Below are 15,187 nucleotides of genomic sequence, written 5' to 3'. Positions count from 1 at the left end.
CAGTTTTCCCTTTTCAATGGTACCACTGTGTGAAAGGAAAGTCCTTTTCCCTACCCTCACAATTTATATCATCACAAAATTAAAAAAATCTCGGCAGAGTAGAAATTGTTCACATGTTTGTGCTGTTGCTTTAGTTATTGTTGCTGGGATTCAATTCTAAAGTTGTCATTTAATAATTGTGTGGCTACAGACCAGTTAATCTGAACTCAACAGAAATCTGCCTGCCTCTGCTTCCCAAAGTGTTGGGATTAAAGGAGTACATCACCACTGCCCTAGCCTCTGTCTCCTCTTTTAATAGTCTTTTCTTTGTCATTTTTATTTAACTGCTTTGATTTTTATGTGTAAATATTAAATCCTTGAAAGAATATTCACTTGTGTTCTATTTAATCAGATGAATTGCATGGCTCTCTACTAAATAGAAACTATACTAAACAATAGTGTGAGAATTTGTGAGAAAAGCTTCTTTGATTTCCTGCTTATATAAAACGAGTATTTTTAGACACTTTTACATAATGTTAAAAAGTATCTCGTAGACCTCCTGAGTTAGTGCTTTTTTTCCCTTTTGTAGTGATTTCTCTCAATACTAGCTACGGAAAAATTTTATTCTTTCTCAGACTTAGTATACTTATATATACTACTTAGGACACTTATTTACTGAAGTTATATTTAGATTGTATGTCGTAGGAAGTATGGTAGTTTATGATTGTACTTCCAGCACCAAGGCAGGAAGATTGCAAATTCTAAGGCAGCCTGTGATACATAGTGAGACCCCTTCTGAAATAATGATAATTGTATATTAAGTTTGACAGAGTAGTTTAATATTTTAAGAAAATGTCTTAAATATGCCAGATAAGAAAGACCAAGACATTGCTTGTTCTATAATTGATTTATGTGAAACATTTTTTGTTCTGATTTAACATTGCCAAGATCAAACTTAACATTCATTTTTTTGGGGAGTTCATTATTCATTTTACTCATTCATTACCTTTTAAATAATGAAAAACATGCAAAAATAAATTGAGTTGTATTCATTTGCATAATTTTTTTCAAGCTGATATGTGACAACATTTTTAATGTGAATTTTTAAACTGGTTAGATTTCAAAAGAGAAAGGTCTAGATTTTGTATTTGAGGCCTAAATTTATAGTGTCCAAACTCATTGCTTTAGAAGCCAGCAAAGGTAGTGCCTGAAATACCAGCTACTTGAGGCTAAGACAGAGGGTCCTTTGCATCTGCATGTTTAAGACTGTTAATGAGGCATTTCTTTCCAAAAAATAGAAAAATTCAATTAAACAAATGATTGCCTTGAAAAACCCAGTAATTTGAATTTGTTTATTGAATGTGTGTCCCAGCAGTCAGTCCCCTGTTGTGACTCTGGTGGATGAACAGTTTAAATGAGATAGCACCACTGCTGACTAGCTGTAGTTTTATTTTCCCAGTGCAGTTTATTTTATAGCTCCATTTTTTTTAACATGACAAGTTATGGTTTCTCTGAATAAATGTAATGTAAGTAGTCCTTTGACCTTGTCGTTTTGAAAACTCCATTTCCTATTTGAATGAAATCATACAAATTTCCTTTTGTAGGAAAGAATATCCACCTCATGTCCAAAAAGCTGAAAACAACCCTGTAATGTTAAGTCATGTCCAAGGTGTAGGTAAGTGTACAATTTCGTTTGCTACTCTGAATGAGGAATGCAAATTGAGAGACTATAGATAGTAACTTTAGAATAGTCTCCAACATAATAGAAATAATATTAAAAACCATACTTTATGGCAGACTTGAGATTTTTTTATTTTAAACTGTCTTATATTGTCAGGATTGTTGCACAATCAGGTGAGTACAGTTTGAAATCTTTTTGTTAAAGGTCCAAGTATTAATTATAGATTATCTATAACTTAAAATAGTTTTATATAAGATTCTATCAGTTTTGTATTACTGCAAAAAAAATTATTTCACCATCAAATTGATTTTCCTTATATAAAACAGTGATTTTTGTTTTGATTGGTTTTTGTTTTGTTTTTTTGAGGCAGGGTTTCTCTATAGCTTTGGAGTCTGTCTTGAACTCACTCTGTAGACCAGGTTGGACTCAAACTCACAGAAGTCTACCTGTCTCTGCCTCCTGAGTGCTGGGATTAAAGGCACATGCCACTACCGCCTGCTATTTTAATTATTTTTAAGGGGTATATGGGGATATGTGTCATTGGGAGTGTGTGCAGGTCAGAAGACAGTGTTGGGAGTCTTCCCTCCGTTCACCTTGTTGAGGCAGTCTGCTTTGTTGTTTTTGCCACACGGTGTTCTCCAGGATAGCTGGCCCCTGAGTTCTCAGGCAACTCTCCTTCCCACTGTATCCTACCATAAGGAGTGCTGGAATTATAGATGCAGACCCCAGCATATAACTCTAGTGGTTGAGCATGCACTGCAAATGCTTTTACTCTCTGAGCCATTCTGCCAGCTCAGCATTCTTCTTTCTGTTTTAGAATAGATTCTTCTTTTTTCTTTTTCTCTTTCTTTTTCTCTTTCTTTTTCTCTTTCTTTTTCTCTTTCTTTTTCTCTTTCTTTTTCTCTTTCTTTTTCTCTTTCTTTCTTTCTTTCTTTCTTTCTTTCTTTCTTTCTTTCTTTCTTTCTTTCTTTCTGTTTGTTTTTTGAGAGAGAGTTTCTTTGTGTAACAGTCCTGGGTATCTTGGAACTCACTTTGTAGTCAGGCTGAGCTTGATTGAACTCACTGTGATCTGAGATCCACCTGCCTTTGCCTCCCAGGTGCTGGGATTATTAAAAGTGTACACTACCACTGCCCAGCCTCTCTCTCTCTCTTTTTTTTAAAGATTTATTTTGATTAATTTTAACTTTGTGTGTGTCTGGGGTGGGGAGGGGCACATGCATATTCCTGGAATATTTTTGTCTTTAAAAGCAATCATTGTGGTACTGACAAGATGGCACAGTGAATAAAAATGCTTGAGCACTTATATCTGAGAACCTGAGTTTGGTCCCTCCCTCAAAGGTGGAAGGAGAGACGACCCAACACCTGCACTCAGACACATCAGAAGTTACCACCAGCAACGTCAAATGAAGTTTACAATTTAAATAGAATTTGGGTTCTTGATATCAAGATGATTTTTTTACATTTATTTATTTAGTTCATTGGTATGTGTGTGTATGCACATGACTGCATGTGTGTGTGTGTGCGTGGAGTACAAGTGCTACATCCCATGTGTGGATTTCAGAAGACAGCTCTGCTTGCCTGTTTATTCTTCTACCTTGTGGGCTCAGGGGATTGAATTTAGCAGCACACACCTTTACCTCTAAGCTGTCTTTCTTGCTTTAAGTTCTTATTATTCTACTTGCTCCCATTTTTTGAGTTTAGGATATATTTAATAGTGAGTTTTAGTATACCCTTTGGTAGCATTTATAATAAAAATTAAAGCTTATTAACTAATTTTTTAGGTTTTGTTAAAGCACATTGGATTTGTTGTTTGTTTGATAGTATTAATTTTTCCAAGCATATAAGATCACATTTATATGATACATTAAAAACACTCATTTTCCTTCTGCTTTTCATTTTGTTTCTTAAGTTTCCTTTTCATTTTGCAACTGTTTTTAGTCTTCCTCTTAAAAGTTTAGAAATATTGACATTATATGCTATCTTTTAATATGTACATTTTAACTACATTTTCATGCAGTTATACTTTAGGATTACAACAGTCAGCTGATAAATCACTCCTTAATTCACATGTACAGAATGAAAGTGTCCTCTCATATTCAACCAGTCCATCTTAAACCTTAATCTCGCCTTTCTATCCCTGTGCAGTGAGCCTCTATAGCTTTGGAGTATATGCCTGCAGATTCAGCAACTATGATCAGTTGTATTTGAAAAAAGAATTGGAAGGCTAGAGCCAGCCTATCAGAAAAGGGCAGATCCTACAAGTAACGCCCTCCTTTTTTGATACATGTTCGGGCTTGCTCTGATATGTACAAAGGTGTGTCAACCAATCAGATTTAAACTAGTGTATTCATTGCTTGCTTAGCCAATCATGTTTGCTGGAGATGACCTAACTGTCCATGTAATTGCTCTCGCAGTGTATAAAAGGAGCCTGTGAGCTTCTCTCAGGGTTGCTGCCATATTGTTGTGTGACTGACCCCTAGATACAGAATTTGTTCTCAAGAAATAAACGCTCTTGCAGATTGCATGTGTGAGTGGTGGTCTTTGTGGAGTGATGTGCGGACCCTAACAGCTTATTTGAGTATCTTTATATAGAATAGTTTACTTGATAAGCATCAACTGCTGTTATAAATTTTTAAAATTTTTTATTTATTCTTCTCTCATACAGTACACCCAGACCACAGCTTCCCATTCTCCCCATTTTTCACGATCCATTCTTTGCTCTGTTTTCCCCCAGAAAAGAGCAGACCTCCCAGAGACAACCAAATTATTGCACAACAAGATGCAATAAGACCAGGTGCAAAGGCTCAGAATCCTGATTGCTCTTCAAGCTGATGAGGGAGAGGGACTTGATCGGGGGAGGGGGAGGGAAATGGGAGGCGGTGGCGGGGAGGAGGCAGAAATCCTTAATTAAAAAAAAAAAAAACAAAAAGACTGGGTGAGACAACCCAGTAGAAGGAAAAGGGTCTCAAGAGCAGGCAATTGTCAGAGACAATTCCCTTTTCACTGTTAGGAATCCTACAAGACTGTGCTACATAATCCTAACATAAATTCAGAGAACCATCTGGGATTGCTGATTTAGTCTCTGAGCTCTCACAAACCTTGCTTAGTTTATTCTTCAAGTTCTACTCACTCAGTGCCCTCTACTTCTCTGGTTCCCACAATTCTTCCTCCCCCTCTTCTGAGCTCTGAGGGGAGAGACCTAATAGAAACCTGGGCAATCTCTCTCTCTGTCTGATGTTTGGCCTTGGGTCTCGGCATCAGATCCCATCAGCTGCGGGAGACAGTGAATGGGCTAGGCGTCATTCTTTGAGTATAGCAGAATATCATTAGTAATCATTTTGTTTCATTTATTACTTATTTTTTGACCAGTTGTATTTGATTCTACCCTAGGTTTCTGGGCTATACAGCCTTATGTTCCTGGTCATCTGGGCAGTGTCAGGCATGGGTTCCCTCTTATTTGTTTGGGTCTCAAACTAGACCAGTCATTGGTTGGATCCTCAACACAAGTTATAGGTCACCATTTTCTCAACACACCTTGCAGTCAGGACAGAATGTATATCAAAGTTTTGTGGCCGGGTTGATGTCCCAGCCCTCCCGCTGGAAACCCTGCATGATTATAGAAGATGTCCACTTCAAGTTTTATATCCTCCATTGGTAGGAGTCCTCACTAGGTTCACCCTCAGAATGAATAGAGTAATCCCCATCTAAAAAGAGGAGTTGTTGTTCTCACTCTTTAAGAATACTGATCTCCATGAACGTTCGTTTTTTTTTCTGTTATTAGAATATTATAATCACTTCTTTAGTCATAGCTTTGTTGAGTTTTAAGAGCACAGGTATTTGAATTGTGCCCTACAGCAGTTCACAGTTCCAAATAACTTCAGTTAAGAATAGTTGTGGTATCTGGGTCTTGTTTCTTTTTAGTGATGCTAATGAACACAGTATCATCTGCTTTAAACACACTGTATGGTAGCCATGATCTTAATACTTAATTTTGGTTCTGCAAAAGCATACATTTAACAGTATAAGTTATTATGGAAAATTAAAGTGAAAAATAATACCTTGGTTTAATAAAAAATTGCATCTGTATTGAACATATACCCCTTTGTTTTGTTTTTATTCACTAAATGGCATAGTAAGATAACCTCTTACATAGCTTATAGAGTATGTTAGGTAACATAGATAATCTAGAAGTGATGTAGAGACAGATATGTATAGATTATGTAAGTATACTACACTATTTCTTTCAGGTAATAAGCATTTATTTACAAATTGTAGTCTTAAAGAATCCTGTTATTAGGCCCCTCTCAGATACAAAGAGAAGGCCATATACTTATTTTAAATAGAATGCGTACCGGTTCACTGTACTTAATTAAATATTATTTGTATTTATGAAACATTTGCCAGAAAACCAATACATAACTTGAACTGAATAATGTGCACAGATCTTGTGTTCAGTTTATAAATTCTAATGAAACTTTTATATTTTGTTGTGGATTTTCTTTTATGTTCATAATTGAGTTTAATAAAAAGATCTCAGTGGGGCCTGGTGTCACAGCCTTTAACCCCAATATTCTTCAAGGTCATGGTCAACCAGGGCTGCATAGTGAGACCTGTCTCGAAATAAAATAAAACAAATCTGAAGCAGATTTGTTGTTTAAAAGAGTTGAGGAATCCTTTGAGGCACGCCCTGTGTTTCTCAGTCTGGTCTGTTTACTCCTGGGTCCATTTCCCTGCCTTGGCCTTTCAGGTACTCATAACCCATATCCTGTTGAGGGCCATGTTTTCAGACTTACTTTGCTGTAATTAATTTTTACAAGGAATTCATTATATTCTGGACACCTATTCATGTACTTTCTGATTTAAAAAGAAGTCTGTGTTCTTTTTTATTCAGAGTGGAATAGTATAGCTATTCTACTATAATATAATTTCCACAAAGTGAAAATCTGGTTAGAAATAGCAAAGTAAGCCGGGCAGTGGCAGTGCACGCCTTTAATCCCAGCACTTGGGAGACAGAGGCCTGAGGATCTCTGTGAGTTCAAGGCCAGCCTGGTCTACAAGAGCTAGTAGTTCCAGGACAGACAACTGGTTCCAAAGACATAGGAAACCCTGTCTTGAAAAAAACAAAAACAAAAGAAATAGCAAAGTAAACTATCCCTTATTAAAGCCACTAACATCTAGACTAGCCTGTTTCTGTGTGTAACATAAGGGTAAAACTTTGATAGGTTTTTTTGTTTTGTTTTCTGTTTTTTTGTCTTTTATGTCCTTTGGCTGTAGGCTAAGGCTTCAGGTTCTAAGTTTATGTATGCATGGCTCATTATCTGTATAGTAAAAGGTAATTCATTTTCAAAGGTCACATAGAAAGAGCATCTCTCCCCCTAAGTTCCCCCGCTTCCGCCTCCCAAGTACTGGAATTAAACGCACGCACCACCACACCTCACTAATTTCATACTTAAATGCATCATTCAGTTTTGTCTTCATGCAATTCATCAGTATGCAAAAATACCTGTCTAGTTTTTGTCTTTCGTAGTTTCTGGGTGTTAAAAAAATATATGACAGCCAGTGGTGGTGACACAGCCAAGTGCTGGGATACATCCCAGCTCTTGGGAGGCAAAGGTAGGCAGCTTTCTGTTAGTTCGAGGCCAGCCTGGTCTACAGAAGTGAGTTCCAGGACAGCCAGGGCTGTTACACAAAGAAACTCCATCTAGAAAAACCTTATTTCTCATAGGCATATTGAAAACAGTATACTAGTACAAGCAAGTATTTTATTATTTAATGAGTGCTACTATAAATACAAATTGGGTACCATGACAACTATGGATTGATTAATTGGCCAGGGTGGGTTAAAGGCAGTTTCTTTGCAAAGAAGAATGTGGATTCATCAGTTAAATTGAGTAGATGTTGCTTCATGGAGAGGAACATAAGAGAGAGAATAAAATTGCACTGGAGAAATGAACCTCTGTGAGAAGAAACAGAGAAACAAGGCTGGCTTGTTCATGAAGTTTTGAAAACTTCAGAAGAGAAAAGGAAGCTGGATATGGTGGTGTATGGCTGCTGTAACATTTGGGACCCAGAAGCAGAAGAAAGCACACAAATTTAAGGCTAGTCTGGATTACATAGTGAATTCATGCTAGCCAGGTTAACATCTCAAAAGGGGGTAGATAAAAAAAGAAATATTAGAATTATTTAGCAAAGTCGAGGGTGTGCCAATAGAGCAATTACATTGAAACATAATGAAGACAATTCTCATAGGGGAATAATACATATCCAAACAACCACTACCACAAAAACATCTACAGATAGCTTAAGGGTCAGTCAGTTCTTTATCTAAATCTTTATAGCAAATATTTGAATTTCTGTTTTCTTATTAGTAATCTAAGAACAAAGCTAAGTTGGGGGAAAGGACATCTGTGGTTTAGTATAGTATGTTTGTTGCCTTATTTCAACTGAATAAAACGTTGCCATACTAAGGAAGTAGTCTGCAGATCAGAAATCTTGAGAAGGGAAAACCAGGCAAGTAAGAGTAGCATGGGCATTACTGCCTTAGTCTTAAAGGTCTTGATTTTTGTTTTGGTCTTGATTTTTGTTTTTACATGTATGTGTGTGACTGTGTATGTACATGTTGGTGTGTTAGTAAACAAGTCATTAGTGAACAATTTTCAGGAGTTCTCTTCTTCCATCATGTGGGTCCTGAGAATCAAATTCATGCCCACTAGCCTCTGATCATTCTTTATCATACATGTTTACACACTATCCCATTTTAACTAAAAAATTAATGTTTGAAAATATGGACTTTAACTCTTTCTTCTATAACAGAGATCATGAAGAACTTAATAAATTTAAGTTGAGTGCTTTTCACTCCTGTTTCCTTTAGATCGTATAATGAAGAAAACAGAAGAGTCGGAATCATATATAGAGCCTGAAATTAAGAGGAAAGTACAGCAGAAACGGCACTGTAGTACCTATCAGCTATCTCCACTTTCCCCTGCTTCAAAGAAGTGTTTGACCCATTTAGAGGTAGGTAGAGAACTTTATTACTATCTTAAAATCTAATTTTATGACTGTGTATGTGTACAAATGGCACTCACTGTCTGGCATGGATCCATATCAAACCTCGAAAAACTTAGAAAAAAATAAGAGGGCTTCCAGACCCCTCTCCCCCCAAAAAATGGAAGCCAAATGTAGTTTCTTGGTAGCTCCAGTTTTTTTCTTAGATAGGCTCTATTTGCTGGTGGTGAGCAGCTGTGCAACTCCTTTAAGAATCTTCTTGGTTCATGCTGGTAGAATGGAGGGATCTTTTTAGAGGTCTTTCTGTGGAGCACTTGAATGGGGTTTGTGGGCAACGTGGGCCAACTGCTTTTCAGAGTTGGGGTGATAAATATGGCTCCCAGAGCTGGTGGGTGGTAAATGGACATCTGCCATGTTGGAAAGCTAAACAGGGTAGAACTGACAGCCAAAGTGGCTGCTCTGGCCCTAGCCATGCCTGCTTAACAGTTCACAACAGTGATCAAAAAAGAATTATACATATGTAATAAAGACAAATTCAGATAAAAATAAACCTCTCAATGGGTCACAGTGTGTTTAAAAAAACATTGATAGGCCGGGCGATGGTGGCGCATGCCTTTAATCCCAGCACTCAGGAGGCAGAGTCTGGTGGATTTCTGTGAGTTCGAGACCAGCCTGGTCTACAGAGCTAGTTCCAGGACAGGCTCCAAAGCCACAGAGAAACCCTGTCTCGAAAAACCAAAAAAAAAAAAAAAAATTGATAGGCTTTAGAAACAAAAAGAAAATGGGTATAGACAATTATAGAAACAGTTTTATAAAACAAAGTATTTAAAGTGATAGTAAAAGTTATATTAAAAAGCCATGTAAAGATGGAAAATACACAGAGAATCTGAATTTTGTATACTATTGTGACCTTCCCACATCACTATTGTGTTTTCTTTTAAATTTTTGGCTGTTAATGAGCTAACTACAGAGAGATATTTGATTTTGGGGACTTCTAAACCAACATATATATTTTAAGGGTATCTTGACTTCAAAATTTGAGTCTAAGGGTATATGACTTTGGAAAAGAGATTTAATGTTTGTTTTCACAGAGGATAGGAACCTGTGGATTCTTTCCAGGCTAGTGTGATTTGATGGGCCAAGACCCCTGTGTGCATGACCCCCTAAAAAACTTCACCCAACAAATATTAGGGCTGGGCGGTGGTGGCGCACTCCTTTAATCCCAGCACTCGGGAGGCAGAGGCAGGAGGATCTCTATGAGTTCGAGGCCAGCCTGGTCTAGAAGAGCTAGTTCCAGGACAGGAACCAAAAGCCACAGAGAAACCCTGTCTCGAAAAATCAAAAAACAAAAAAAAAACCCACAAATATTAGGAAGCAGTTTGGAGAAAACAATGCTCAAATTCCTAAAATGATTGTCTATAATGCTTGTTTTTATTTAAAAAGAATTGATTTTAAGTGGTCAATGGTCACAGTCAATTAGTTTCTTAAAAAAAAAAGGATATGAGATGTGATATAGAAATGAATGCTTTACATTGATATGGACTTCAGTTTATTGATAAAATTTAAGGTCAATTTTGTTGTATGTATATTTCTACTCCTTTACGGTATTATGTTTATACAGCTCATTTAAAATGTAATGTATGATTAAAAATTATAGACTAATAGTCATTCATAATAGTCAATCTTGTAGTCATGATAGATTTTCTAGATATACAGAGATATATTTCAGTTAGATAATCTTCAATATATCAAAGAACTACAGAATTTAAAAGTTTTTAAGAATTTAAGACTTTTCTTGACACTGAGATACATCTGCTTCTGGCAGCACCAGTTATTTAAGAGGTTGATGGCCATAGAAGAAACTTGTTATGGAATTTATGGAACTTGTTATAGAAAAGTCAGTTCTAGAGTTTTGGAACTTGCTTACAATGCACTTCCTGAATACTTAGGTAATATTGTTTTTTTTTAATTTATTTATTTATTAAAGATTTCTGTCTCTTCCCCGCCACCGCCTCCCATTTCCCTCCCCCTCCCCCAATTAAGTCCCCCCCCCCCGCCCCGAAAAGCAATCAGGGTTCCCTGTCCTGTGGGAAGTCCAAGGAACCCCCACCTCCATCCAGGTCTAGTAAGTTGAGCATCCAAACTGCCTAGGCTCCCACAAAGCCAGTGTGTGCAGTAGGATATTATATCCTTCTGGGGTCTTTGATGGACTTGAAGACAAATAGTTTTCCTTAGCTACAATAAAAGATAAATTAGATATAAATCTTTAGACTCACAAAAAGTATTGAAACTGCAAGTCTTGTTTGATACCTGTTTTGTTATATGTAATTTTACTATGTTAAGTTAAAACTTTGCTTCTAATTTAGACAGAAAAGGGGAGATGATGTGGGATTCCTCTCTGTATGCTATGAATATGTTTTATTATCATTGGATGATAATAAGCTTCTTTGGCCTATGGCAGAATATAGCTAGGTGGGAAAACTAAACTAAATGCAGGGAGAAGGAAGGCAGAATCAGGCAGACACAATGTAGCCACCGAAGAAGCAAGATGTGAAGTAGCAAATATGAGCTTCGTCATAAAATATAAAATAATAGAAATTAATTTAAGATGTAAGAGCTAGCTAGGAATATACTTGAGCCATTGACTAAACAGTGTTCTAATTAGTGTAGTTTTCATGTGATTATTTGGATCTGGGTGTCTGGATACGAAAACACAGTGTATTTCGTTGTTTATCTTTTGCCCTTTGTAGGATTGTCATTCATTTTGGCCAACTCTCATCCCTACTGAATTTTTTAAGTTTTCCCGTTGATCAGTCTCCTTGCTTGCCAGCTAAAGTTGGCTGAGACCATGCTAGTGTCTCCTAAAAGGAGAAAGGGGGAAGGATGCTCCTTCTCTCACCACATCCTCCCCGGGCTGCCAGCTCAGAGCTTAAACTGCTTCAGAACTGCTTTATCAAACCTAAAGACCTTTTTGACTCTACTTATGTGCCAGTTGATCCCATTTCCCCTTAGAGAGAGGAAAAATTGGAGATGGTCTCTTTGTAATCTTTAACAAACAAGATTAGTGGTTTATCTTTCCATTTAAGACTGTAAGACTCAACACTGCTTGCTTTTAAGAAAACAGGAAGGAAGGAGGGAGGAAGGGAAGGATCTTTGAATTTAATGTAATTGAACATGTTTTGGATACATAGTAAGAATGTCATTGTTTGAGACAGGCTTGTTTTAATTAAGGTTTTTTTTTCATGTATAGAGTCTGGGACATAGTATGCAATATTAGATTTGTAGTGTTGTTGGAGTTTTGAGGATTAAACTTCATGCTGAAAGAATCTTAGTATCAATTTACTCCACTAACTCTGTAATTTGAACTTATTTAACTTTGCAAGATTTTTTAATGACCAGTTAAATGAAACAAAATTAGGTTTTAATCAAGTTTTGTTTTCATAAAGAATAATCATGAAAATTTTACTTTTCTTCTAAGTATGTTTTATATACCTTTATTGTAGAAAGTAAAATTGAAATCAAGCACTTGGGGTGTTTCTTTTTTGTTTGTGGGACTGAAAATCAAACCTAGGCTCCATTGCATGCAAATCAGTGTCCTTTCCTTTCCTAGCTCTTTTCATTCTGATTCTTTTTTTAAAAATATTTATTTATTATTATGTATACAATATTCTGTCTGTGTGTATGTCTGCAGGCTAGAAGAGGACACCAGACCTCATTCTAGATGGTTGTGAGCCACCATGTGGTTGCCGGGAATTGAACTCAGGCCTTTTGGAAGAGCAGGCAGTGCTCTTAACCACTGAGCCATCTCTCCAGCCCCTCATTCTGATTCTTAAGGATGAAAATTACCTTATCATAGCTAACTGTTGGACAGAATGACCCTGAAATTTTTTCTAGCCTTCTGTTGCTAACCCCCAAATAGCATGACTCATTCAGAATCTTAGGGAGGCCATGGTAGTGATGATGGCAAAACAAAACATCATTTGGAAAGTTTTTAAAGGAGCTTTTTGATGCTAGCTTAAAATACCAAAGTCTTTCTTTCTTTTCTTTTCTTTTTTTTTTTTAATGTAAGGTATCTGAACAGCGTGAATGTTGCCCAAAATGTGGAAAAGAAAAAGAAAATCAGACCAAATGCCAAAGTTGTGGTATTGTTTTTCATAATGATTTGCAAAGAAATTGCAGACAAGCTATAACTTTGCATGAATCCACTGGACCTTTACTAAGAACGTCAATTCATCAGAATTCTGGAGGACAGAAGTCACAAACCACAGGATTAACAGCCAAGAAGTTTTATGGTAATAGTGTGGAGAAGATTCCAATAGATATTTTGGTGACTTGTGATGCTAGTAGACATAATTACATCCAGACTAATGGAAAAGTCATTCTACCTGGAGGAAAAATACCTAAACTCACAAACCCGAAAGAACTAAAGACAAGCTTGTCAGATCTGAATGATCCAAGTAAGTACCCTCTTCCTGTCCTCTATCCCTCTTGAGACTCAGAAACCCATGGGCCTGCTCCATTGGGTTCCAGTGAGCTGCCAACCTTTGCTCCTATGCTTCTGGGGCCCACATGTGCACCACCACACTGTATTAACTGTATTCTTCAGTAACAATTCAATATTTTAATTGTCTGTGTTTTAATATGTGCGTGTTTGAGAAATACAGTTTCTAGAGGTATCTTTTTGTGGCAGATATTTAGCATTTGGGGCTCATGTGATTCAAACTTGTTTATGTAGTTGTGAGAGTAGTACTTTGTTCCCGTTCCCCTCATGTTAAGCCAATAAAAAAACAGCAGTATCTTTGCTTGTTCTAGTTATTGATCTTTTTGACATAGCCTGTATCTACTGTCTAGACTTTTTGTGTATGTACTTGGTGCATAAATAGGCTAGCCTGACTGGCCAGTGAGCCTTAGGGGTCAGCCTGTCTCTTCTTTCCCAATGCTGGATCTAAAAATTACCATGCTTAGCTTTCTTACGTAGGGTTCTGGGATCAAACTCAGGTATTGGGTGCTTGCAAGGGTTTGCCAGCCAAACTGTTTCCCCAGCTCCTTTGTTAGTATTCTGAAGAAATAAAATAGCATATAAATGACAGGTAACCATAGTTCAATTTATTTGACACATAGAAAGGACTCAGTGGAAATTAGTTTTCTTACCACAAGGCAAGATAATTTGCAAGCATTTTAAAGCCATGTTAAAGAAAGTACATACACAATTTAAAAGTTTATAGGTACCAATCACTATAATAGGATTTTATATATCTATGCAGTAATCCTGTGAAATAGATACCCTTGTTGTCTCTGATTTCATAGAGGAGAGAAATTAAATAACCAACCTTGAAAATAATAAAAGGCCAGTATTTGTTATGAAACTAGATAGCAAAATCAAAGGGTAAGTGGATGTTACTGGAGTGATGACCATCTGGAGCATTGCACATGACTTAGTATTAACTACGCATGTATATGTGGGGTGCTATAATGAACTTACTGCTGTGTAAGTTCATACATCATGCCTTTTTTAAAACCCCACTCTCTTTATTAAAGGACTAAGTAGTTCACAGGCAACTGTGTCACCAGAGTGTCTTTAGCCAACTTTTTACCCTTAACATTGGAAGACTTTAAAGATATTATGTAGTTGTGGGTTTGTTTTTTTTTTTTTCCCCTCCGTAGCTTTTGGTTCCTGTCCTGGAACTAGCTCTTGTAGACCGGGCTGGCCTCGAACATTATGTAGTATTTTTAATGCCCCCATCCTCCCTTTTAGGTCCTAGAATATAGCAGTGAGCGAGACATTGTCTCTGTTCTTACAGTTGCAAGTAAATTTCTACACCAAAAATCAATATTGAAATCAAAGGGTAATACAATATTGAAATCAGTTTCCAGTTAAGTTTTTAACTGAAAAAAATGAAATATAAATGTAAAATTTCTTTAATGTAAATTTTGGATTTTCTTTATGATTGTAGTCATTTTGTCCAGTGATGACGATGAGGATGAGAAGACTAGCAGAAGAGAGAGCATATCCCCACAGCCTGCAGACTCCGCGTGTTCTTCCCCAGCGCCATCGACTGGAAAAGTAGAAGCTGCACTAAATGCAAATATTTGCAGAACAGAGCAGGAATCTAGAAGCAACCCAGCAGATTCGGAGTTAAACACAGTTGTCATACCAAGAAAAGCAAGAATGAAGGACCAGGTACATTCAGGTCTTCCGTTTGGGGTGTACCCTATGGTTTTCAGGAGTCATTTGTTAATGACAGCAGGAGAAGATGGCTTTAAGTCACAAATCTGTGTTCAAATACTGTTGAAAGATTCCTTTAGAAGACCATTAAACTAAATACAAAATGAGTTGCAATTTAACCAAAAACTTAAGTTAAAAATCCAAGGAAAAAAGTTTGCATGTGTGTGTGGGGGGGGGTGGGAGGTATGAGTATGGTGGTGGTTGTGTACACCTTTAACCCCAGCACTTGGGAGACAGAGGCTGGAAGATCTGAGTTCGAGACCAGCCTGGTCTACAAAGCAAGTTCTAAGACAGGC

General features: G+C 36.9%; 1 protein-coding gene across 2 annotated transcripts in view; it reads left to right on the top strand.

Moving 5' to 3' along the window:
* Window positions 1–15,187, top strand: part of Senp6 (SUMO specific peptidase 6) — an 87,147-nt gene that overhangs the window by 33,613 nt on the left and 38,347 nt on the right. For both annotated transcript variants that reach the window (XM_005347571.3, XM_005347570.3), the window contains 4 exons: window positions 1,584–1,654; window positions 8,532–8,674; window positions 12,735–13,122; window positions 14,620–14,846. In XM_005347571.3, the coding sequence (XP_005347628.1) occupies window positions 1,584–1,654; window positions 8,532–8,674; window positions 12,735–13,122; window positions 14,620–14,846 (829 nt within the window). The remainder of the gene's footprint in view (window positions 1–1,583; window positions 1,655–8,531; window positions 8,675–12,734; window positions 13,123–14,619; window positions 14,847–15,187) is intronic.

Source organism: Microtus ochrogaster, chromosome 5, assembly GCF_000317375.1.
Source record: "Microtus ochrogaster isolate Prairie Vole_2 chromosome 5, MicOch1.0, whole genome shotgun sequence".
NCBI lineage: Eukaryota > Metazoa > Chordata > Mammalia > Rodentia > Cricetidae > Microtus > Microtus ochrogaster.
Note: the sequence above shows the minus strand (reverse complement) of the source record. Positions and strands in the feature narration are given on the sequence as shown.